The following is a 23358-nucleotide window of genomic DNA, read 5'->3' on the forward strand; positions in this document are numbered from 1 at the left end:
CACTGGCCTTTGTCCGTAGTTACTTTTCGTAATGTCTTTTTAGACATTCTTTTTGGGTCAATAATACTTTTAAAGAAATAAAAAAGAGTCAAAAGGCATGTAAATTTCACTCTGTGTGGAGCTACATGTACTTGAGAGGTTAACTGTTATTTTTTTATTCACTTGTTGATTCATTTATATCAGTGTGTATCCTCTGGGGATCCTTCTCTTGTATCATGGGCCAATCCTATAGATGTTTGCTGGTACACCCCTTCATTTTCTTTGAATTTTAATACTTATATGTGCCGCTAGAATCTAATTTCTTGTATTTTAGATCCATCTCAGATGATTGTTTTGTCCCAGCTCAGTTGCAAATTCTTGTCTTCTTTTCTAGTTTTTATTTTTAACAAATTCCTGCCATTCCTTAGCACAAATTCTCTCAAAAAAATCACACCTTCTAGTAGGCTATAAAACTACGTTTCGCTGAGGTCCAAATTTAAAACTTAAATCCAGTCTCATTCAGGGTTGTCAGTTTGGAATAATTGATTCCAGATCTGGAATCAAAACGAACTGTCTAGTAGGGAAAAAAAATGTCTGGAATCTGGAATAATTTTTAGAAGCAAATTGGGATTGTTTAGACAAGTCTAGATTGTTTCGGTAATTGTCTTTTTTTCATTGCATTTAGTAGCTGCAACGCGTGCGGGTAACTTTCTGCACTTTGTTTGAAACTTTGTTGCTAAATTGCACGTTCTCTGGCGCGAACGCCTGTCTGTGAGAAATGTGACGCAACCCAGTTAGCTGACAGGACTTTCCGCACACTAACACTGGGTTATATTTCCATGTATGTTAAGTTTACTAGTTTTAATCTGTTATGTTTTGAGGTTTGTAGTTATTGTTAAGTACGGTATTTATTGATTTTCATATTTTGTTGCATCGAAGAAGTTAGATAAGAAGTTCAAAAATCCAAGAGTAGCCTACGGCGAAGTTTATTGTAGGAAGAATATGGCTGTACGCAGTGGCGTATCCTGGTGGGTTGAGCAAGGCATTGAAGGGAAACAATAAAACTCGTGGAGGGTAATAACGTGCCGAAGGTACGCGTATTCTAGGGGGGTCCGAGGTCATGCCCCCCGGAAAATTTTTGCAAAGTTACATTCAAATAATGGATTATAGTGCTTTCTGGAAACACTTTTAGGGTAATATTCGTATGAAATTTATTAGCAGATAAACAGCTATTAACTTACAGGTAGCTCTTACACGAACGGGCAAAAACTGGGCAAGGTTTCTCAGCAGGAGGCAACCCTACGTACATTTTTCAAGAATTCTAATGATACAAAGAAAAAACAGTTGCTCTTTAACTTACTGTGTTCATTTGTTAGGATACATCGTTTAACACTGCTAATCATTTGACAAACTTTTTCAACAAGTACGCAGGCACAGATATAAAAATGGGGCGAACAAAGGCGACAAACTTCATAAAAAAAATGTGCTGGCACCATCTTATCGTAGGGATATTTTCATTTCAACAGGAAGATTCTTGCCACTACTTGTATATTTACAACGTACACTGCGTATTTAATGGTATTTTGTTCTAGACTTAAAATGAAATTCGGTAGCCGTGGCCGTGTGGTTAGCGCGTTGGGCTCGCAGTCGAGAGCCTGCATGTTCGACTCCAGCCAACCGCACTTGCTGTTGTTTCTCTGGGCAAGAAACTTTACGATAATTGCCTCTACCTAGTGATCGATTTCGAGTAATAGGTAGTACCAAATTTAAGTCATAAGTAGAGTAGACAACCGGAAACAGACATTGCCGTCGGCTGCAGCGTGGGTCAGGTGTACGTCGGAAGGCGTACACCGATGCATAGCGCTCAAGTCCGCTTTCCCGCAATGCAGGATAAAGATAAACAAAACAAACAAACAAAAATGTCTAGAATAATTAGAATCAAACTGACATGCAGTCTGGAAGGGAAGGCTGCAACTAATCTGACAACCCTGGTCTCATTGTCGCACAACAATCACACAAGTTTCAAATCATCATCTCGACCAACCCTTCAAGACAACTTTCTACTTTTACTTTACTACGCTGAAGAGATCGGAAGATCGAAACACTGGCCTTTGTCCGTAGTTACTTTTCGTAATGTCTTTTTAGACATTCTTTTTGGGTCAATAATACTTTTAAAGAAATAAAAAAGAGTCAAAAGGCATGTAAATTTCACTCTGTGTGGAGCTACATGTACTTGAGAGGTTAACTGTTATTTTTTTATTCACTTGTTGATTCATTTATATCAGTGTGTATCCTCTGGGGATCCTTCTCTTGTATCATGGGCCAATCCTATAGATGTTTGCTGGTACACCCCTTCATTTTCTTTGAATTTTAATACTTATATGTGCCGCTAGAATCTAATTTCTTGTATTTTAGATCCATCTCAGATGATTGTTTTGTCCTAGCTCAGTTGCAAATTCTTGTCTTCTTTTCTAGTTTTTATTTTTAACAAATTCCTGCCATTCCTTATATTAGCACAAATTCTCTCAAAAAAATCACACCTTCTAGTAGGCTATAAAACTACGTTTCGCTGAGGTCCAAATTTAAAACTTAAATCCAGTCTCATTGTCGCACAACAATCACACAAGTTTCAAATCATCATCTCGACCAACCCTTCAAGACAACTTTCTACTTTTACTTTACTACGCTGAAGAGATCGGAAGATCGAAACACTGGCCTTTGTCCGTAGTTACTTTTCGTAATGTCTTTTTAGACATTCTTTTTGGGTCAATAATACTTTTAAAGAAATAAAAAAGAGTCAAAAGGCATGTAAATTTCACTCTGTGTGGAGCTACATGTACTTGAGAGGTTAACTGTTATTTTTTTATTCACTTGTTAAACTATTGATTATTTGATTTTAGACTGTCCATGACTGCACCAACCTGTGGTTTCAAGACAGTCTACCAATGCGGTAATACTTTTAAAAACTGGCTTTGACAACAAACTTCAAGTGTGAAAGTGCAATACAAAATTACTATGACACTACATTTAACAGCTTTTTACTGTCACGTTTTTTGCATGTCCAAATTTCGCATGCCTACCTGGCAATTGAAAATACAATTGGCGCCTTGGATGGAAATATTTGCATAAAAACAGAATTCATTGCAGATCTGATAAAGATAAATCAATCAATCATTCAATCATTTTATTTTTCGTCATTAACGCGTCCGGAACGAAATAGATACTAACTACAAAAATCGATATAAACCTACCAGCACGTTAACGAACGGGAAAAGGTGGCAAAACCTTGAAAGGTTTAAAACGTGCCTGAATGAAAAATTATGTAGTAGGCTATATATCAGTAGTTAGCACGGTCACAAAACCCAAAAAAACAAATAGCAAAAAATAAAACAAAAACAGAGATGCACACATGTAGTATTGAATGACAGCCTAATGAAAAGTGTTGTGGATTGAATTTGCCAGTTCCAACATTGATGTGGATGAGCAGTCATAATAATAATAATAATAGGATGGAGAAAGCTTTTATTTGCTGAAAAGCTTTTATTTGCTGAAAAGCTTTTAAATTATTCTCAGTGCCGAAGACCAATGAAAAATACTTGAAAAAAAATTATGAAAAAGCTATTTCAAGCAACGTGGACTAATGATGGTCAAAGAATTTCTCATGATTTATTTTCAAAGAGTGATGTGAAGATGCTATGTAGGCTACTACCCCTACTACCCAATGGATAGCCTATACATACCAAAACAACACAGCAAAGCTACACAGCAAAGTCATAAAAGGATCATTCTTGTTGGAATCATCCAGACCATGTCACCCATAGTCACGAATGTTTATGAAATTTTTTACAGTTGGAGAGCTCAGCTTTCTGAGCAGAATGTTGCTAATTTGAGAAAAACTGGGTTAATACTTTTTAAGTTATGGCTCTTTGAATTTTATGATCACTCAAGCATGAAATTTAAAAAAAAATAGAAATATATTACAAAGCTATCACAGCAAACGTATTTTTCATCTTCTAAGCATGGAATTTAATCAACTTGGTCATGCTTGAGTGATTTGCCAGACACTTTTCTAAGTCTACGATCATGTAACCACTCATCTGTGACGCAACTTTGACCGATTATAAAAAAATTGCTATATTTGGAATTTTTCGAGTAAGGTATTATAAGAAAGATTTCAACATATTTTTTCCAATGGTAAAAAGAAAGTAATGTTTATTTGAGTTTGTCACGGCAAAATAAGTAAAAACGTAATCACAACATTTAAGGGGCATCCCATACGTTTTCAAGGCAGTTTTCACCAGAGCAAGGGGGGTGGTTTGACGGTCGGCGGGCGAAGCCTGATGTCGTGATCGGCGAAGGCGACACCCAGTGGCGGCGGGTCTGGGGGGCTTCCCCCAGAAATTTTTGAAAAATTACTTTGAATTTGGGACATTCTGAGAGCATGTTCAACAAAAATTCGGGTATGAATATTACGGTACTGCAAAATGGTGCTGTCCGGTGGCATAGCAAAAGGATCAGATCATTCTTTCTTTAGCATTTTTCTGAAATAAAGCTATGTCTCTATGTTGAGTTCTATTTCGTCCCCTGAAAATTCGTACCCCAATTTCGTACCCTGAAATCGAAGTAACAAAATCCAATTTCGACCTATTTCGTCCCCTGAAAAGATCGAGAAAAATTTTGAAATGTTTGCGGCAACTCCGATCAGCGACTTCGGCCCTGTTGTTTTTTTTCTCGACCTTTTCAGGGGACGAAATAGGTTGCACCCGTTGAGTCTCTATGTTTTCTTGTTGCTAATTCACTTGTGGAATTTTTCTGTTAGAAATGACAAAATTACTGCATTTTCTGAGTAAATTGCGGGCCCTGTGCGATTGCACGGTTTGCACACCCCAAAGACCGGCACTGCATGGGGGAAGGGCGAGCAGCCACAAAGGAGCCAAGAACTATGGTTTTCAAGTCAAGCTACTTTTGCAATATGAGGATGTTGACGTACCAATATCAGAACAATTTGGATCATACGCTGCGATTTAATAAATCAACAAACACACAATAGAAATTTTTACACGCAAGAAGTGATGTAACCAATCAATGTGACGCCTTGGTGACGTTTAATAAATAATCCGTTCAGAAACAGCGTTAAATCGCTTAGCGGTAATGTTCCACACTGAACTGTATCAAGTTTGAATAAACACTTGCAGCATTTAACTCCCAGCAATGAAGGAAGTTCATAAGGTTGAATCTCTACCGCCCTCAACTACTGCTAGATGTTTTCCTTCGTCAACACCAATCTAACAGATTTACAAAATCAATTCAATGTTGAAAATATTGGTAATGGATATTTTTTGTTATATTCTTGTTCTATGATGATGCCGACTAATTCAATTTACCATTCCCAGATAAATTGATGCATTCCTTGTTTTCTTTCATTGTTCTTCACAGCAGCTGCTCTACTCTCCAACACATTCCCTCTTTGTGTTCTTGTAAACGACCTAGGCCTACTTTTATTGTTCAACCAAGGCTTCTTTTGTGAAGCTTTCTCTTATTATGAGAAGGCTTTTCTCCTTTTTGTTTTGTTTATTTGATTTTTTTTTATTATTTCAACATTTGTAGTCGTTCAATAAATCTACAGGAAACAATTTTTTTCGCAATAGATTTTACTTCAATGCCATCTGTTGCTTTTCAGCTCTGAATAGAACAATTTATTAACAATAGCTACCAAAAAGAGAAATGCTCAAAATTAAATTTTAGCTAGATATAGGCTATGCTTTTTTGGAATTGTATTGAAAAATTTAGTCAATAAACGTTATGTAGGCTATTGTTATGTCGCCATTCCTCGTTTCCGTTTATTGCGTCAAACTCGACCTCTAAAGCCGCAATTCTTGACGCTGTATTGAAAGAAGTGTGATGTCAGGAAGCATATTGACTAAAAAACCTCAAGATTGTTCGCTGCTACCAGTCCCATAGCAAATTTTTGTATCTGTTCCATTCTTTCTTGATTCGTATTTGAACAGCAAATAAATAGCATACATCTAAGTCCACCCGTGATTGTGACATATCCGCGTTTCTTTGATCGATGATTCAACGATGGAGAGAACAAACAAACTGCAGGTGATCTTTGTGTGTTTCTCAATTATTCAGTTTCCCTTTTAAGCAAAAGCCAACATGTCGGCAACAAAAAAGATAGTTCCAGCTACAACAAGCGATATACGAGCAAATCAACCAACTGAAGAGACGATGCAACCACGAAGAGTTTAAAACGTTAACAGCAAATCACACGCCAACAAAACCTGATGAAGCGCGTAGAAAAGAAATGACTGAACTTTGCAAAATTTCATGCAATAGATGTTGCCTATAGCTAAATGTCCAGGATTTCATAGGCTATACCGTGGACGTTGCTATAATAGCAGTAGCCTACATACAGTAGGCTACCGGTACAAGAAAAAAGTTGAAATTGATTCAATTCACTATGTAGCCTACCGCTGAGAGAAAGAGCTGGCTTTGCACTGCGCCGTCTAAAGGTACAACCCAAGACTTGATTCAAGGTTCCTTGAGCATAAGACGGTTACCTTCATTGCGCCCATACAGTCCGCCTCAATAGCTCAGTTGGTTAGCGCGTGACTTCGTGAACGAAAAAGCTGACTGCTCTCCACTTCATTTAGCGGCACCTTATGGATGGTATAATTCCCCGGCAACAACATTTCTAAGATGATCGGAAACTTCACTCTGTCAGTCTCAGTGACCGGGCCTGCGTCAGTGGTTCAAAGCCTCTACAAGTATGTGAAACTGCCAGGGTTAAGTTCTCAAAGAAGCTTTCCCAGTCCGAGGATAAAAAATAGGAACAGCGTTTCAACCAATCAGAAGATGCAGGAAAAACATTTCTGATGTAAAGCAAATTAAGTCAACGTTCCGTCGTCCACCGCTTGGCGTAGAGGGGGCAGTGGCAGTCATTTCGATTCCTACCCAAACCATAACTTTTTTTCTGTAGTTACCAAATAAAGTTCAAAGTAGGAATTACTCTCTGGCTGAATGCTAGAAGAGTCACAATTGGACGAGTGACTTGTTCTGATTGGTTGGCGGTGACATCGGGTCTTACAAGGAATTGTCAAGTTTAGGTGGCTACCGCGTCAAAAGCCTCTACAACAGCGGTTCAACCTTTTGCCTTGTTGACACCACCTTGAAATCACCGACCAGTTCTCGCTCGGATTGGCTGAAAAGTAATAGTCGCATACAATTTGAAATTTTTGTTGAAACCTGGTGAACAACTTTGCTTCTTACGTCATATTATAACTGACCCTAATGATTCAGCATCCCCTCAGAAACAGGTCTCGTACTCCTTCGTGGTGCATACACCCCTGGTTAAGAACCCCTACTCTACAAGTATACAAACTATCAAGAGGCTTTGTCAGTCCGAGGAGAAAGATTCAAAAACCAACCAACCATTCAATCGAACAAACACCCCGGGCAGGTATTGTGAGGTGTATTTACAACAATGTGAAGGCTTGGCCCGAATACACGGGAACGGTCAACAAACGTTAAAACGATGATAACAATCGACAAACCCCCAGAGTGATCCAGACACGCAATTGGAAGAGATTGGAGTGTCCTCACATCTTCATAATCGTAATTATTCTATCATAATGAAATTTCGCGTGCTCAGCGGCTAGAGCAGGGAATTAAATCTTGACCCAGATAACAAAACCCGTTATTTTTACATTGATTTAACATTATGCAGACGTTAACAGTAAAAATAACGGAATTTGCGGTCGGGGAAGAAACATTCAGCAACTAAACCTTTTTGAGAAAAATATTTACAGAATTAGCGACACTTCTCACAAAACTTTGTACACAGTGCAGCACACATATGGGGTGATATAAACGAAGCAGCATGAATAAATGATCATTTAAGATCGACATTTAATATAAACTACAACATATGAAATCATATTTAGCCTCTGACCGGAATGTAGGCAATTTACAGCAACAAATGTAGCACGCAAGTATATTCCACTAGTAGGCGCTGCATAAAACAATGGCAACATGTATTTTTTAGGTAAATGCAGTGGCGAGATTCAATATGGTTAGCTTTGACTACAATTAGCCACATCCGGCAGCCCTGCGTACGGTGATTATATTAGGTAGCCACTTTAACAAGTCGAAATTCTGCCACTGAAATTGATTAGAATGAAACCGCCAACCAATCACAAGCTACGGTTTAAGTGACGTAAAAAATGGCGAAAAGAAGATGATAGAAAGCAAATTAAGTGATGGATTTTCTGTCAGCTGGTTGGCTTAGGGGTTAAGGTTAGGGCTAGAAAGTAGTCATTTCATTGACGCGGGTTCGATTCCCACTACTGCTATTGCTCTTTTTCTTCTGTAATTACCAAATAAAGTTCAAAACAAGCATTAACTCTCTGGATGAGTGCGAGATGGATCACAATTGGACGGTAGCCTCTTTTAACATGTTCTGATTGGTTGGCGGTTGCATTCTAATCAATTTCAGTGGCAGAATTTCGACTTGTTAAAGTGGCTTCCATTATATTAGGTATGGCCAGGAACCGGTTCTGGGAGCTTTTATGTGTTTAGGAAGTGATTCTAGCAAACCAGTCAAATCCCACCACTGGGTAAATGACAATAAACAAACTGAGGTTGGAATCATGACGTCATGATTGATTGACTGCGGGTGAAAGAACAGAAAAATAAAACTTGCAACATCCAATCAACCTCAAATTTGCATTTAACGCATGCTACTGTTGCAAAATTTAGGCTATGAATGGAATGGAACCTTTCACATAAACTCATTGTACTGTTGCCTCTGTGATATAGTTCCCATGTTTGATAAGGTATTGAGATAAAGCAACATTGCCCGATGGAGGGTTCTGTTGCGTGTTAAGCACGATTGTTGGTTCACACAGCATGTGTGCCTGCCAATCAAGCTGGCTCGAGGTGTCAACGAGGCTGATGGAGGAACAGACACCTGCAACTTAAGGCTCTCATTGCTGGGGAGATATATCCGATTACTTAGAAGGGCGTTATTTTATAGATTATGCTATGACGCAATAAAGCAGCGTCGCAAAAACATGACGAAACAAACACACACGAAGTTGACGAATGTATGACCTCGCATTGACATGTATGACATGACATCATTGTGAAGAAGTTCATGACGTAGAAGTGACGTTGGTTGTTACAGCTTTCGAGCAGGAATTCGACAATATCGACAGCAACGGAAGGTAGGACGCTAACTACTAACACTGGCAGTAGGTTGGAGCTCCAATCAACATCGAAGCATTTGGTCAAAGTAGGTTTATAGTTGAATGGAAGAAAGGTAACGAGTTAACACACTTTGCTCAACTGGGCACGGCAAGATTAGCAACGGTCGTCATTATCCAGGCAGAAAAATCTGTCGTTTTTTACATTGATTCAACGTCTGCAGACGTTGAACCAATGTAAAAACGTCTGCAGACGTTGAACCAATGTAAAAACGACAGATTTTGCTGCCTGGGATAGGTGAGGTACCAAGCTCACCCTCAATAATGAACACTGCGTGGTTAGGCAAGCTTATAGCGGCGGTTAGTACGTTTGTAAGCGGTGTTCGGCTAAATATTTACAAATGGAACAAATAGTTTGAGAGCCGTGCTGGCTGTGAGCGCTCGCTCATCATCGGGTGCGTCGCAAGGTTGGAGTGCCAATTGTTCCAAGACAATGTTGATTGTGCCTTGGTTGTCATGTCATATTAATTTAATAAATTACAACAAGCATCCTGAGCATGCCCGCAGCCAACACGGCCATCAAGCGTTGTGATTGGTGGAAACTGCAATTAATGAGATCACAGTTAGTATCAGAATACACATAAAGTCGAAACATTTAATAATGATGCAAGCAACAACATAATAAGTCGTGTGAACTATTCCTAAACAAAAGAAATCTCTTTTTTGGGAAATTCATTACAAACACCAAAGCTTCATCCGCGATAATACGACCTTCCTAAACAACTATATAAAAGTAATAATAAAAAAACACATAAAACAATCAAAAAGAACTTAGCAATCGACTGAAACGAAATAAACAACTAGATATTGTGATGATCGTTGGCGGAAATGATCAAAGATGTAATAGGATCAAAGATGTAACAGGACGATGTTTGGGCGCGAAGGGAACGGGACAAAGGTAGGAGCCGATGCAGATTGGACACGCCACACATATTGTGACGTGCGTGCAAGTTGTGATCAATTGAAACGATGGGTCGGTGACAAGTTGCAACGTGTTCTGCTGGGTTTGCAACAAAATCAGCAAGATCAAAGTAGAGATGCTTGAAGCAATAATTACAAACGAATTCGACACAAAAAGGAATTTGCGTTGATTTCGTTTTCGTTTCATTTTGACCAAAAAAGCCAAATTCCAAGTTCCGTTTGGAGAGGCCGCAAAATGAACAAGAATTTCCATCTTTCATGATCGCACACATCGACAAAAGGTTAGACAACGAAAAAGTCACGCAATAGAAGGAGTTGCGATTGTCGTTCATTGTCCACGCAACAATCCCGGTGAGATCCCCTGCGTCATCATATTATCATGGACGCTTCCTGCTGCGAGGAAGAATCAAAAGTATCCATGTTAGATGTTACGTTGCTTATACGTTGGATAACAGTAATCAAACGATGCATGAGTAGTTCCACAGAGTGGCATACACAATACTGGAAATAAACTGACGAGTCAGCTAGTTGAGGTGCGAGGAACGGTAGTCACATGCGCCAACCGCCCGCTATAGATTGCAATGCCAAGAGTGACGCAATAATAACAACATCTTTATAGCATAACATCCACAGTGCATACTATGATCCTGGGCGCTGCCCATGACAATGAGGATACTTTCAGTAATAATGATGAGTAAGATAAAATATTTTCAAGGGAATTTTGATTTTATTTAAATTTTCAGCTTCCTTTGTACAAATAGGTGAACAATTCCAGCAGCTGACAGCAACAACTGGACATGTGCTATATTGCTTCTTTCGTGAAGGGTTAGTGTACAAAAGTGCAATTTTGACGTTGCAAACACAAAGTTGTATGTACACGGTTGTAGTGACACCACCCACTTTGTAAATCGTTGACAACACATACATGCATATCTGTGAACTCAAATTATCATCATACCTTTCTTCTGGGTCCGTTGTATCTACCAGTCGGTTTGTTGACCATCGGACCGTGACTATCCAACATGACGTCATTGCCGTCATCACCATCGATGCTGCAAAGAAATTTATCAAAAGTTTGAATGGGGAAGCTACTGCGACGACTTTAGGTCGCACCAAATAGTTTTTAACCTATTTGATTTAGCAGTGGCACTGCAGAGGAAGGCAATGAGAATACAAAAAAGTCTGCATACGTTGAATCAATGAAAAAATGACGGATTTCGCTGTAGGTTGCTCACTGTTTACGAAAAGTTGTGATGTTTGGTTGGTAGATGCGTAGCTCACTCAAATTGTCAATAGTTAAGAAAATCAGCAACATTAAGACGCGTATACACTGTATCTAGTTTTTAAAGTGTCCCTTGGAACGACATCGAGCACTTTTTAAACATGAGAACATTTTTGTATTCTCATTGCCTTCCTCTGCAGTGCCACTGCTAAATCAAATAGGTTAAAAACTATTTGGTGCGACCTAAAGTCGTCGCAGTAGCTTCCCCATTCACACTTTTGATAAATTTCTTCGCAGCATCGATGGTGTTGATGACAATGTGACTGATTTTGCTGTCTGGGAAGCAAATATCTAAAATATAATTCCTTCGCGCAACGAACTCACCCGCTTGCCCCATCCGTCCGGAAGCAATCTGCAATAAACAACAATGTTTGATTGACAGGTTGAGGGATGTCACGCTTGAATAAGCACCGTATGACGCTAATCCTGACACTTTCGCATACTCGCATTCTAAGCTTTCTACTACTGAATCTTCCCAATGATGGTGATGTGTTTGAATGCAGAAGCACCGGAACTGAAAGTTTCATTTGCTTCCTCTCCGCTTCAAACACCTGAACGAAGTTGACTGTTGTGGATATCTTAAGAACTCTTCCGAACAAGAATGCTCGTTAACAGAGTGTCGTAAGCGCTTTCATCGTACCCACATTTTATGTCCGGTAGTCGAAGATTTATAACAAGTGTTAGGGATGGCAAGGAAGCCAATCTTCGTGTCCACCTTCAGACATGCCAACAAGTGTCTTGCCAAGATGCAGTCACATGCTCTTGAGCGGTGTCGAACCAGTGCCTTTCGAGTACTGTACCAGGGTTCTCACCACTCGACATTTTATAGCTTAGATTGCATCCATCGGTAAACAAAATTTATGCTATTTTGTTGGAGTTTACAGAAGAAATAATACTACGCTCTTGCTTTGTTGGAAAATGTGTTTCAACGGTTGATAACATGAGACTTGTCCAAAATTAAACGCTCATGAAACGACAAAGATGTTCAATAATGGCATCCAGAAGCGTTGATCGCGATTATCCAGCGTATACTTTTGCATTCAAAATAATTCTTTTTTTAATTACAAAAACATTTTAAGAGGGAGGGCTAGCACACGCAAGGAAACTACACGTCGCCAAATTGTTTGTAACTACCTTGTTTAAGTAGACTGCTGTTCTGCATTCAATCCAGCGTCTTATTTATTTTAAGACGAACACTGCGTCATTCTTTTCTTTAGGTTTTATATTTCGAGAGTGATACAGTCACATGTTTTGGAGACGGCCTTTCTCATTGCCAAATTGTTCTGTGAAAACGGCACTGTATAATCTTTTTAGTTATTTTAGTTAAAATCTATAGCCCTTTGCATTGTGATGTGGTCAAGATAGAGTCCCAACAGATTGTGGAGTCAGTTTGATGTTTTTGATTTGAATTCACAAATATGGTTTAAAAAACATTTCAAGCACCTTTACTAAAAAGTAGAGGCCCACTAGCGAATTTCGAAGGGAAGGAAAGAGGGCAAGATGGTGCTCACAGTGTTAGAATTCTGAAGGTGTTGTTATTGATTGGCTTCTCCAAGGGTACGCACAACAAGCCAAATTGCATACGCTTCCCATCTCGGAAACAACCCAAAGTTGCAAAAAACAACAACCTTGCGATGACGTAAGTGACAGTGTACGTCATAACAATAATATAAACTAAACGTGATTTCATAAAAATCCTGAAACAAATGCAGTTGCAGAGATGAGTCACCGATTTAAAGTCATGGCTTCAAACAAATGGCAGCTATATATTTATAGAAATACCATTTGACTTTTCAGCTGTGTACATGTCATCACAGTATAACTAATGACCTTAACATAATTTAAACAGGTTGTTCTTTTCAGATTACATTAGTTGAAGAACTTCATCGCAGTCGTAGCAGGCTTTACGCATGTCTCAATAAAGATTTCATATAAATTTTCGATGAGTTGCGGAGCTAAATATTCTCCTTTGTCCAACAACTTCGTACTTTACTGAAATTTGATTGGTGCCCAAAATCAGAGTTTCTATGATTTCAAATAATCAAAATTATCCATAGAACAACATTTGCTTCGGTATTGAACCGTTCATCGGATTCACTTCCTCAATTCAACGATCACATTCTCGAGTGGTTCACCAAATACGAGAGCTACCTCATCTGTGGTAGAAAGCTCCTACAAGTATGCCAAAGCATCAGATACAAGCTTCAAGAGTGGATTTCTAAGTCAAAGATGCCTGTCACCAAACTACCAATCACATGCTGCTTGTGAGGCCAACTATTCGTTGCATGATTTAAATACAATAACTCTGTTTATTTTGTCGTAGCCAGGCTTACGTCATGTCGTTAGAGATTTAGATTAAGCTGATGGAAGATCAAGAAAGTTAATCTTGGTGTCTATCTTCAGGCCTTTAAGTATCCTGCCAGACACAGCTGCTTGCTATTGAGCGGTGTCGAACCCTAACCCTTCTGGACATCGCTCAAAGGCCCCCCACTTAGCTATGCAGCCAATAACTTTACAGACCACTCAACATGAACAGTTGGTTGGATTGACTCAGCACCAGTACAGCTTTTAATTAGCTGCGAAATGACGTCATGCACGTCCACTGACGTCATTGCACTCACCCTGCCAGTAGCCTTCCTTCCAGGACCACCAGAGGAGGATGCCAAGGAGAAGGATAGCAAAGATCACTCCAAAAGCGATGCCGACAATTCTGCCGATGTCTTGGCTACCTGCAATGATAACAATAATGATGGTATTGAACAGCCGACACCGCCGTTTAACGTCTTGCAAATGCCATCACTAAGGAACATCGGCTGCATAGCCGAGTGGTGAGAACCCTGGTACAGTACTTGAAAGGGCGCCGGTTCGACACCGCTCAAGAGCATGCGGCTGTGTCTTTGGCAGGTCACTTAAAGGCATGCCTGAAGGTGGACACGAAGATTGGCTTCCTTGCCTTCCCGTCCACTTAATCTAAATCTGCACCTACCGGGCGTAGGCCTGGATATGACATAATATAACAAAGAATATGATCTAATTAAAACTAATATTTCTATATATGTTCGCTACTTAAATAACTTTGCAAGCTGACTAATATTTTAATGTTATACTGCAAGTTTAAGAAGTTGTATGCAAAACAAGAGACCATTAATCACACGGCGGATGGGTTGGTTGCCAGGTGGAATGAAAAGCTTGGACTTTCTGCATGTGTCATCATTGCTGAAAATAATGTAAAAAAAACTAAAATGATCTATTTTAATATCAACTAATAATGCGTCACATTCATGTTCATACTCGTCGTTATGGCAACAGCGTGGCATTGTTCGCTCCCGACCTTGTTCCTGGCACGACAAAAGTAGGTTCCAGCATCTGCGGGCTTCACTTCCTGGAAGAAAACGCGGTCCTTAGAGACGTTGCTCAATGATGCAAATGGTGGAAACCAGCTCTTTTACGCGGGTAGGGGTAACACTCCGAAAAAAAAAAACTTCATTACGGCCAACCTTGGTGACCGGGCCGGCGTCAGTGGTTCAAAGCCTCTACGTTTACAAGAATGCAAAACTGCTATGATCCAGCTTTAAAGCTGTTCACACTCTGAAGAGAAGTGATGTTCGCCCTTCGTTTCCGAAGATGGTCAGATCCAGAAATATGACTTGCGCGTGATTTTGCTTTAAGTGAGGGTTGGGCTGCGCAGGACTCAAACCTCACTCTCTCGTCTCAGGTTTCAGACTCCAATGGCAAGACATGGTCGAGACGATTGGGTGAAGCATGAGATGCAGCAGGATGACCATAACGTCTTCGTGTCACGTCCTGGTGCCTTCCTGTTCGTTGAGCTACATCCAGTGATGAGCTTCTTCCGTACAGTCTGCCACACAACCAGGTTTGAATGAGGTGACAGAAGAAGGTAAAAAGAGAAGTGCAATGTGGATGAACGCCATGAATTTCTCATCCTTGAACATTTGCGAAAAGAAATGAAACACCAAATCAGAGAAATTTGTCACAGACAACGAGGCAGTTAACCAGTACGCTAACGCAGCGTGCAGGAGAACAACCAACATTTAGCAAGCTACTTAAACACTTACGGAGAACTTTAAAGTCCCAACGTGTGTGCTGTATGAGAAGCTTGCATTCTTGTACCGCTTGTCCTGCTGGCTGTCCAAGGGAAGAAGAATCTTATCCTTGTGCCATTCGTAGTTTGGGGACGGGATACCTGGAGTATAAATAACTACATGTTGGCAAGTCGGATCATTCACAACCGTTAATATTATTATCACTGATGCACAAAGTGGATCAATCAGTGCACATAATACATCACGAACTGTTGCACATATTTTTCAGCCATCACAACAGGATGCAAATGAATGCACCTCAACTCAGAGTAATAATGAACTTTTGCAGTTCGATCAATTCTGATGGGATTTGATTCTTTTCCTCTGCACGTCACATTACGGTACATAACGCTTATTGTTGCAATAATAATGTTAGAAGTTACTACGTTATATGCTGTTTGTTGTTGTATACAAACTCAATGTCATACACTATTTATTTGCATATTAAACCAAATATGCCATAAAGTATGCCAACCTCTGACATAAAGACTAAATATTTGGCACTATCCGTCATTGTACGTACATTGTCCAATGTTGTAGGGTTGCGAACAGTAAGAGATAGCCCGATAGGGTTAGGCCAAGTTAAACGCTAGTAAAGTAATGGAAAGTAGGCAGACAACTCCAAAGAACTAAGCCGCAATGTTGTAAACACAAGCTTTGATTGATAGCAACAGTGCGTTGGTATGAATTGGAAAATCCATTCGAGCAGATGAGTTTACATCGTTTAACAAACTGAATCTGATTCTTGGAAACAAGAGCTGCAAATGACGTAATTACCAAAAAAGCAGAACTGATGCAGCAGCGTCTCTGCAGTTGAAACAAAAATCTTTCAATTACATATTGCATTCAAAACGTAAGTGAGAAATGGAGAAAAGGTAGACACACCACAGCGGACAGGCATGCAAATACGCACAGTTACACCTTCAACAGCAAACTCTGATAAACAGTTTAAAGTTTCAAACACTCATCACCTTCTTCGGAATGGCATTTGAACTCAGCACTGAAGCCAATCGTCAACGTAAAGTCGGTTGGAAACTCGCACTTTGGTTCAGCAGGTGGAACTACAAACAACAATAGCGGTGATGTGACATTGGTGCTAATATTCCATCACAATCAATCTTGTGAGATAAAAGATTATGAATCTCGGTCAATAATCAACTTTCATAAGTGACCGACTCGATAGTGAGTTGTGGAATCCACCTTGTGGTATCACACGTCACAAGACCAGCTAAATATTGTACGCGCGCCGCGCCGTCGCTGCAAAGGTTAAGTTGGTGCAGAGAAAATATTTGCAAGCACAGAGAGACCTTTGGCTTTGCAAGACCTCTAGGAAGTGTATTTTTCTAAAAATATAAGACCAGTTTTCAGTTTAAAAATCACCCAACGTAACTTAACAATTGCTTAACAACAATGAATCATCGGCGCTTCCTCACGGCAGACGTTCATGGGCGCTGGTAACAAGCCAAGCAGATCAAGGTCATTGTGCCATTGTGGTTTGTTCTAATGGTGTGACTTCGCTTCAACCAAATCTGGCACGTTTTATTACCTACCTAAAACTGTGAGATTGTAGAAACCATGGTCAACATCCTCATCAGAAATCAGTACTCTGCATTCGTACACACCTGTCATGTATTTTATTTGCAGCTTTGAGTAATTAAATATCAACATTTGTCATTGAAATTGATGCTAACAACATGTCAGGCGATAGTGGTTTGGAGGTAGTAATTACGCAATCGTTCACATTGCATAAACGTTACTGGTATGTGCTTGTCAATGGAGTGTTCAAGGCACGTCTTATAACTATCAAAAATAATGACAAAATTGTAAGGTGAAATGAAAAATAGCCAACCCCACAGTTCTGCTGTTAAACAGTGCCGCTCCGAAGAGATAGCCGCAGTGGCAGACCAATTTGGAACAATAACAGTACTACCAGTACCTGCATTTTCAACCTTTGCTGAATTAATCTGTAAAGACGATGGAGGAAGAAATGTATATGTTTCAGAGTACCTTTTTTGTAGACCATTATTATGCACAATGATACTTTGTTTTACAAGCCCCACTCCAGTGTAAAGCCATTGTATACTGAAAAATAATAAACAAACTTGAATGTACAAAATTTAAAATCTGCACAATGATACGGTACAATATTCTGCATATTTCAAAAGCAGCATCTGCATCTTACAAAAGCATTCACACCGGCAACCGGCATGGTACACTGAAGCCAAACAAACAATTTATATACTGTAAGTTCCACTGCATAGATTATTTATATTGGAGATGTAAATTACATGTAAAAAAAAAATAATTTAACAGAATACAAATAACATGACAACAAAACTGAATGGTTTAATTGCTACTATCCCAGACAAAGAGGCTGTGTTTATTAAGGCCACACTGGATTGAAAATAAGTCGGCATACTTGAGTTTCATCCTTGTTTGAGATCATCAGTGATGCATATAAAATATACAATTATACATACATACACGTGTCTTGAGCGGGAATCGAACTTACAACGTAATGAAAATTGTGAATATCCTTGACTTGAGTGGGAATTGAACAACTGAAATCTGCACCACTGACGATCTCAAAAAGAGTGAAACTAAACTATGTCGCAGGCCTTAAAACTCGTGTTTTTTTCCCGCAGCCATCGTGGCCTACCGGGAGCTTCTTCTCGGCGGCCAAATCTGCGTGCTTGGAGGCCAAATACAATAACGATAGCACAAGTAAATAGCATTAAACTTGCAACAATGTTAAATTGATCACTTAGTGTTGTTGAAGTCTGGGCGACGTCTTGCAATAGAATCGTTGTACCACGCAATAACTGCTTTATCGGGATTGTAATCCGGTATTGCGGGACCATCTAACGACACTAAATTGTTTCAATTATTCGCTGCTCAGTAAATTGTTTCAACTGCATACCGCCTTTCATAAAACCTGACCATTTATACCGTCATGATGTCACCATTGAGGGTGTGAAGTCACTAGGCCATAGCGGGAACATTTCTCAACTACACGTGTTTTCCCCTCGGATGTCAACTAACCTAGCTCTCCTTTTTAACAACGATTCAACGTCCGACAACATTAAATCGACATAGAAATGACAATATTGCCAGCCCATGTAAATTAACACTTCGGATTAACACTTTGTTAAAATAAACGTCAGGAATTACAAACAAGACTTACAACGCTGGTGATCACGGCTGGATATATTCCATACATACAATAGCAAATGTTCCCACACAATACAACAGTGGTGATTATGATGTGCAGACCTAATTCTGCGTCACTCTTTGATACTAGATATTTTTGAGAGTTAATCCACGATCACTCTAATTGCGAAATTAAACAATTGGCTAGAAGAAACCTGGCTGAGGAGGTAGCATCGGCGGTCATTTAAGCACTACTTAGCGACCATGGCCGCCGGCTGCTTTAAGGCTTGATGCCGTCTTCCATTTTCGTTCGATTGTGGCCTCAATGAATTCTACACATGCCCACATCTCCTAAAATGTGTCTATGTTCACTTGTACTTCACATTGCTAAAAAAAGATCAAAAACAAATCAACAGGAAACATGACAAACTTAGAGGCAACTCACTCTGCGGGTTGGCTGCTTGCAGTTTCCCTCCGAAATTTGCAAGTTAACACAGACAACTGGTTAATACTTATTTCCTTATAGACAGTGCCTCTCATTCCATTTTCTAATGTCACAAGGGTGCAGAAAGTGCTAGGTGCTGTAAACAAATAAGATAATATTGTAACAACAAAGCTGGAATTATCATAAGAAAATTGAAGTTGACTACAGAAGAAGCGATAGCAGAAAGACAATTTTCTTGTTTCCAAACTGAAAGATCCACATCAGATTTAGGAATTTCCTTACGAATAACTGGTACTGATATTTTAAACAAGAAATTTTTTGGCCATAAAACAATGCACAATTGTGCATGCATCATTACAAATTGCGAACAATCATATTACAATAAAATTAACAAAAATAGAAACAAAATTACAAAAAAAATATATTATATATATATATAATATGTTTGTTGTTTTAAATTACATATGCAGTACGGTATTGTACAATAAATGCCACTGTATTATTCATACTACAAAAAGTGCTCAATGCCAAGCAAAAAGTCAAGCAGAGCGAATTACATCAAAATTACGGTAGTTACTAGTAACAGAATCAATATAAATACATTTTATTTGAATAAGTTCCTTTTGATGATCTATTGAGGTGAAACAGGCTGTTAAGATTTTTAGTGAACTTTGAACTAGGTAACTAATTTTGATGTATTGACCTTGAAATATATTTAATAGTACAGCAGCAATCGTAATTTGCAATCTTAAGTGCAGACAGTTAGGTGCCAGCTAAATAGGTGCGCACAGCCGCGGGTCTGCTACTATTCGGCTAGTCCGATTCGGCTAGTTCCCTATTCGGCTACAGTTTTGAATTGTATTTTATTCCACAATCATAGGCACCGACCTTTCAAAAAACTTTAGGGGGCGAGAAAGGTGATGATGTCATAACCATAACGCTATTTTACTCAATTAAAGCAGCCTTTGATTAAGCTTAGTGTCTTGTTTATATTGACACCTAGGTCACAAACCGAATTTATTAGAACCACTGCTTGAAACGATTAGTTTTACGCATGCAGTACGCCTAGTCGTAAAAATTTTGATATCGTTATATCATAATTGGAACAGTTGGAAAACAAGCCGACTCATTTCCTTTTCGTGCAAGTGAATAACAATGATCAAGACAGTGAAGTTATCGAAATAAAACGCAAAAAATCATGATTTCAAGCAGAGTGAAAACCCGCTATCGGTTTTATTAACCTCGTATCGCACATTTTGCTAATTACTTACCTTCAAAGCGTTAACAACGGCGAAGTGTTTTCTCTCCTGTTTTTCATCGAAAGTCTTTACAGTCTTTTATCGAATACCGTATATGTTGAGATGTTCGCAAGTGAATTTCACCTCAAAAAGACAGGTTCAACCTATACACGGGACAAGCTATTGTCTCCAGCTTGGCAGTTTTCAAAATGAATGCATTTTTACTGCCGCAAAATCATTGTTGACGTAGATTACGTAGTTTGAAACGGCGTCGAAAAGTAAAAGTTATGAATACGTTTATTTCCAGTGATTTGAACTTGAGTTTCAAATTTAATGATTTCTTGTCAATTCTAAACTTTATGCCCTTGTTGAGCAATATGCAAAGCTGACGAGACAAACAGAAAGAGCTGTTTTAAGAAATCGATTTTTTTATTTTTGCATGTAGGATATAATCGTTCTTATTACTTAACATTCTATAATCGACTAAACGTTGAAGTCAGTCGATGTCAAACTTAAGCGGTCGCATTAAACAATGATGTCAGGTTAGCTAGGTGATAATAGCGGTAAGAGACGTCGTTATTGCAGGCAATATCTGCGTCCAAGACCATTAAACACCTTTTCTTTTATCGGTTTTCAATTTAATTATCACACATTGCGAACAAAACAATGAGTTCTTCTGGTGACTATTTACTAGGTTACCTCCTGATGTTAAAGATGATAACTAGCTTTCTTTAACATCAGGAGGTAACCTAGTGAATAGTCACCAGAAGAACGCAAGTTACTTTAATTATCAAATGCCTGGTGAACAGTCTCAGTCTGTTTTTACAATGCGTTCTGTTGAATCTTAATTGATCTCACAGCGTGAAGACTGAAGACCTCGTTGAAAATAGCCGGTGGCAACTTCGCTGGTTTACTTAATATTGCAGTGAATAGTTACATGACTATTCCAGCAGCGTAAGTTACTCTATCATTTACTTTGAAATTTCTATACCATATGAGAAAGCCATGCGATCAGCTGCTGTTTCGCGGGCAAGAGCAAAGTAGGCTATTTTTCGCTTTCAGCACTCTTTAAGTCCGTTTAAATGATCTAAATCTCTTTCGCAAAGTGTTTTATCTTTGAAACACTACTTGTAATTACCACTTTTGTTGCCCCTGATTAGTGGTTAGGTCTAAACCCCACTCATCTAAAGCTTCGTTAATTTCAACTATAAAAGAAAAGATATTGTAGAATAAAATACAACATTCTCTAAATAAACGGAAGGCGTCGTTGGATTTGGAATTTTGTAATAGTTGAGGATTCTAATATATTCTAAGTTTGCATACAGACGGTGACATAGGATACATGCCGATTTTACGTGAGCAAAGATTTCAATTTAATAATTCAAACATTTTGCGCTAAATTTCATTTCAATTTATTTTTCTTTGTTGGTATGCAAAAGAAACGATATTAAATTGTGGAATAAAATACAAAATACAATTCAAAACTGTAGCCGAATAGGGAACTAGCCGAATCGGACTGTAGCTGAATAGGGAAATAGTCGAATCGGAGTAGCTGAATCGGACTAGCCGAAACGGGCTATTCCGCACACTATGGCGTCGAGATATTTAGGTGCGGCGCCAGGTCATTTAAGCGCTTTTCCCAGTAAAGTCTATTTCATTAGGTGCTTGATGGTAATACTGCAGACACTGGAGTATTACCATCAAGCACAAGATTTTCTAGATGGGGTGGGAGCATTCGAAATGCTTTTCAAAACAAAAACGAATTGAAAAAACGCCCATTTGCTAATAACAACCAGTAACTCATATTGTATAAGATTAGCCTACCATACTCAGCTTGCATTGACGATATTTTGTTAGTTTGCGGCAGCTAGGTTACTCATTTGGATAGATTTTGTATTTAAAACAAACAATATGATACAACACTGTTGAGTTATTGACGTCTCACATATAAAGATTTACGTCTCAGACGACGTAATTGGATTACTCAACCCAGAGAACCACATGTATTGGGGGTATGTTCAATGACATATGCAGGATTTTCCTACTAGGGAAGGGGGCATTTGATATTATTTGACATTGTTGATCAAGAGTAACATCATGTTAATTTATAGTCTGACCAAGGTTTAAGGGGGCCTAGGCTATCTGTTGGTGAAATATAAACTCTCATGCCCATCTCACCGAATGCCACCTAGATGACCAGGCATCACAGTGCGCAGCACTGTAATTTCCTTATGTCACAGTGCACACACCTATTTGGCAGGCACCTAAGGTCTGCACCTAAAAGACGTGGACCAATTTTAATAACCGAGTATTTATTGATACGTTAAACTGGATTATAAAGAAAAATAATCAAACACAAAGCAACTCACCTGATAAAAATATAAATAACAAAATCAAAGAAAACATTCCTTACATATATTGTCAGTAACACTGCAAAAAGGATGCTAAATAAAAATCAAAACTAAACATTGTTGTAAAAACATCATACACAAGTGTAGCTTAAAATCAATACTGAGTTGATCTCATTATAATGCAATGCTTAATTCTACGAATGTTAATTGAATAAGCTGCATAATGTAACTCTAAGCATCTTTTATTAGCCTATCAGGTAATATAATAACCCATTTAAAAAGTTTTAGGGCTGTTAAGATTGTCTTGTAATGTTAGCCAAACAATGCCATCAATATTTCAAAATTCCTAAAGATGCAAAATAGATTTGTGCACTGGATCTGCTATGCAGCCTGCATGCAGCCCAGTTGATAAATCAACACACTCAAGCTTATCTCAGTAGGGTCAAACTAGTGTTGCAAGTTTTGGCGTCAAGCAAGAGTGATGGAACGAAGCTTGATGGTATTTTGTCTTTAGTTTGATTGATATTCAAACTAGTTATTGAAATGATGCATTTGTCAGCTTCACTGCAAGCAAACGTTGAGTGGCTAGAACAGATAGGCGCCTTGATTGCAGTCGTCAAGAG

At 38.9% G+C, this 23358-nt stretch overlaps 1 protein-coding gene across 4 annotated transcripts; it reads right to left on the bottom strand.

Moving 5' to 3' along the window:
* Positions 1-7436: 7436 nt before the first annotated feature.
* Positions 7437-22830, bottom strand: LOC145780972 (junctional adhesion molecule C-like). Of its 4 annotated transcripts, none has more exons than XM_082592657.1 (11): positions 22754-22830; positions 19147-19282; positions 17488-17633; positions 17102-17173; positions 16523-16612; positions 15525-15652; positions 14740-14830; positions 14070-14177; positions 11773-11800; positions 11125-11218; positions 7437-10556 (listed from the first exon to the last, which is right to left on the bottom strand). In XM_082592657.1, the coding sequence occupies exons 1-11, from the start codon at positions 22788-22790 to the stop codon at positions 10536-10538; spliced, it is 951 nt and encodes a 316-aa protein (XP_082448783.1). In that variant the 5' UTR covers positions 22791-22830; the 3' UTR covers positions 7437-10535. The 4 variants fall into 4 exon arrangements, with proteins under 4 accessions (XP_082448783.1, XP_082448782.1, XP_082448785.1 ...); XM_082592656.1 differs by having other exon boundaries at positions 7437-10559; XM_082592659.1 differs by lacking the exon at positions 14070-14177 and having other exon boundaries at positions 7437-10559.
* Between the last annotated feature and the right edge of the window lie 528 nt (positions 22831-23358).

Source organism: Aplidium turbinatum, chromosome 12, assembly GCF_918807975.1.
Source record: "Aplidium turbinatum chromosome 12, kaAplTurb1.1, whole genome shotgun sequence".
In the NCBI taxonomy this organism is placed as follows: Eukaryota; Metazoa; Chordata; class Ascidiacea; order Aplousobranchia; family Polyclinidae; genus Aplidium; species Aplidium turbinatum.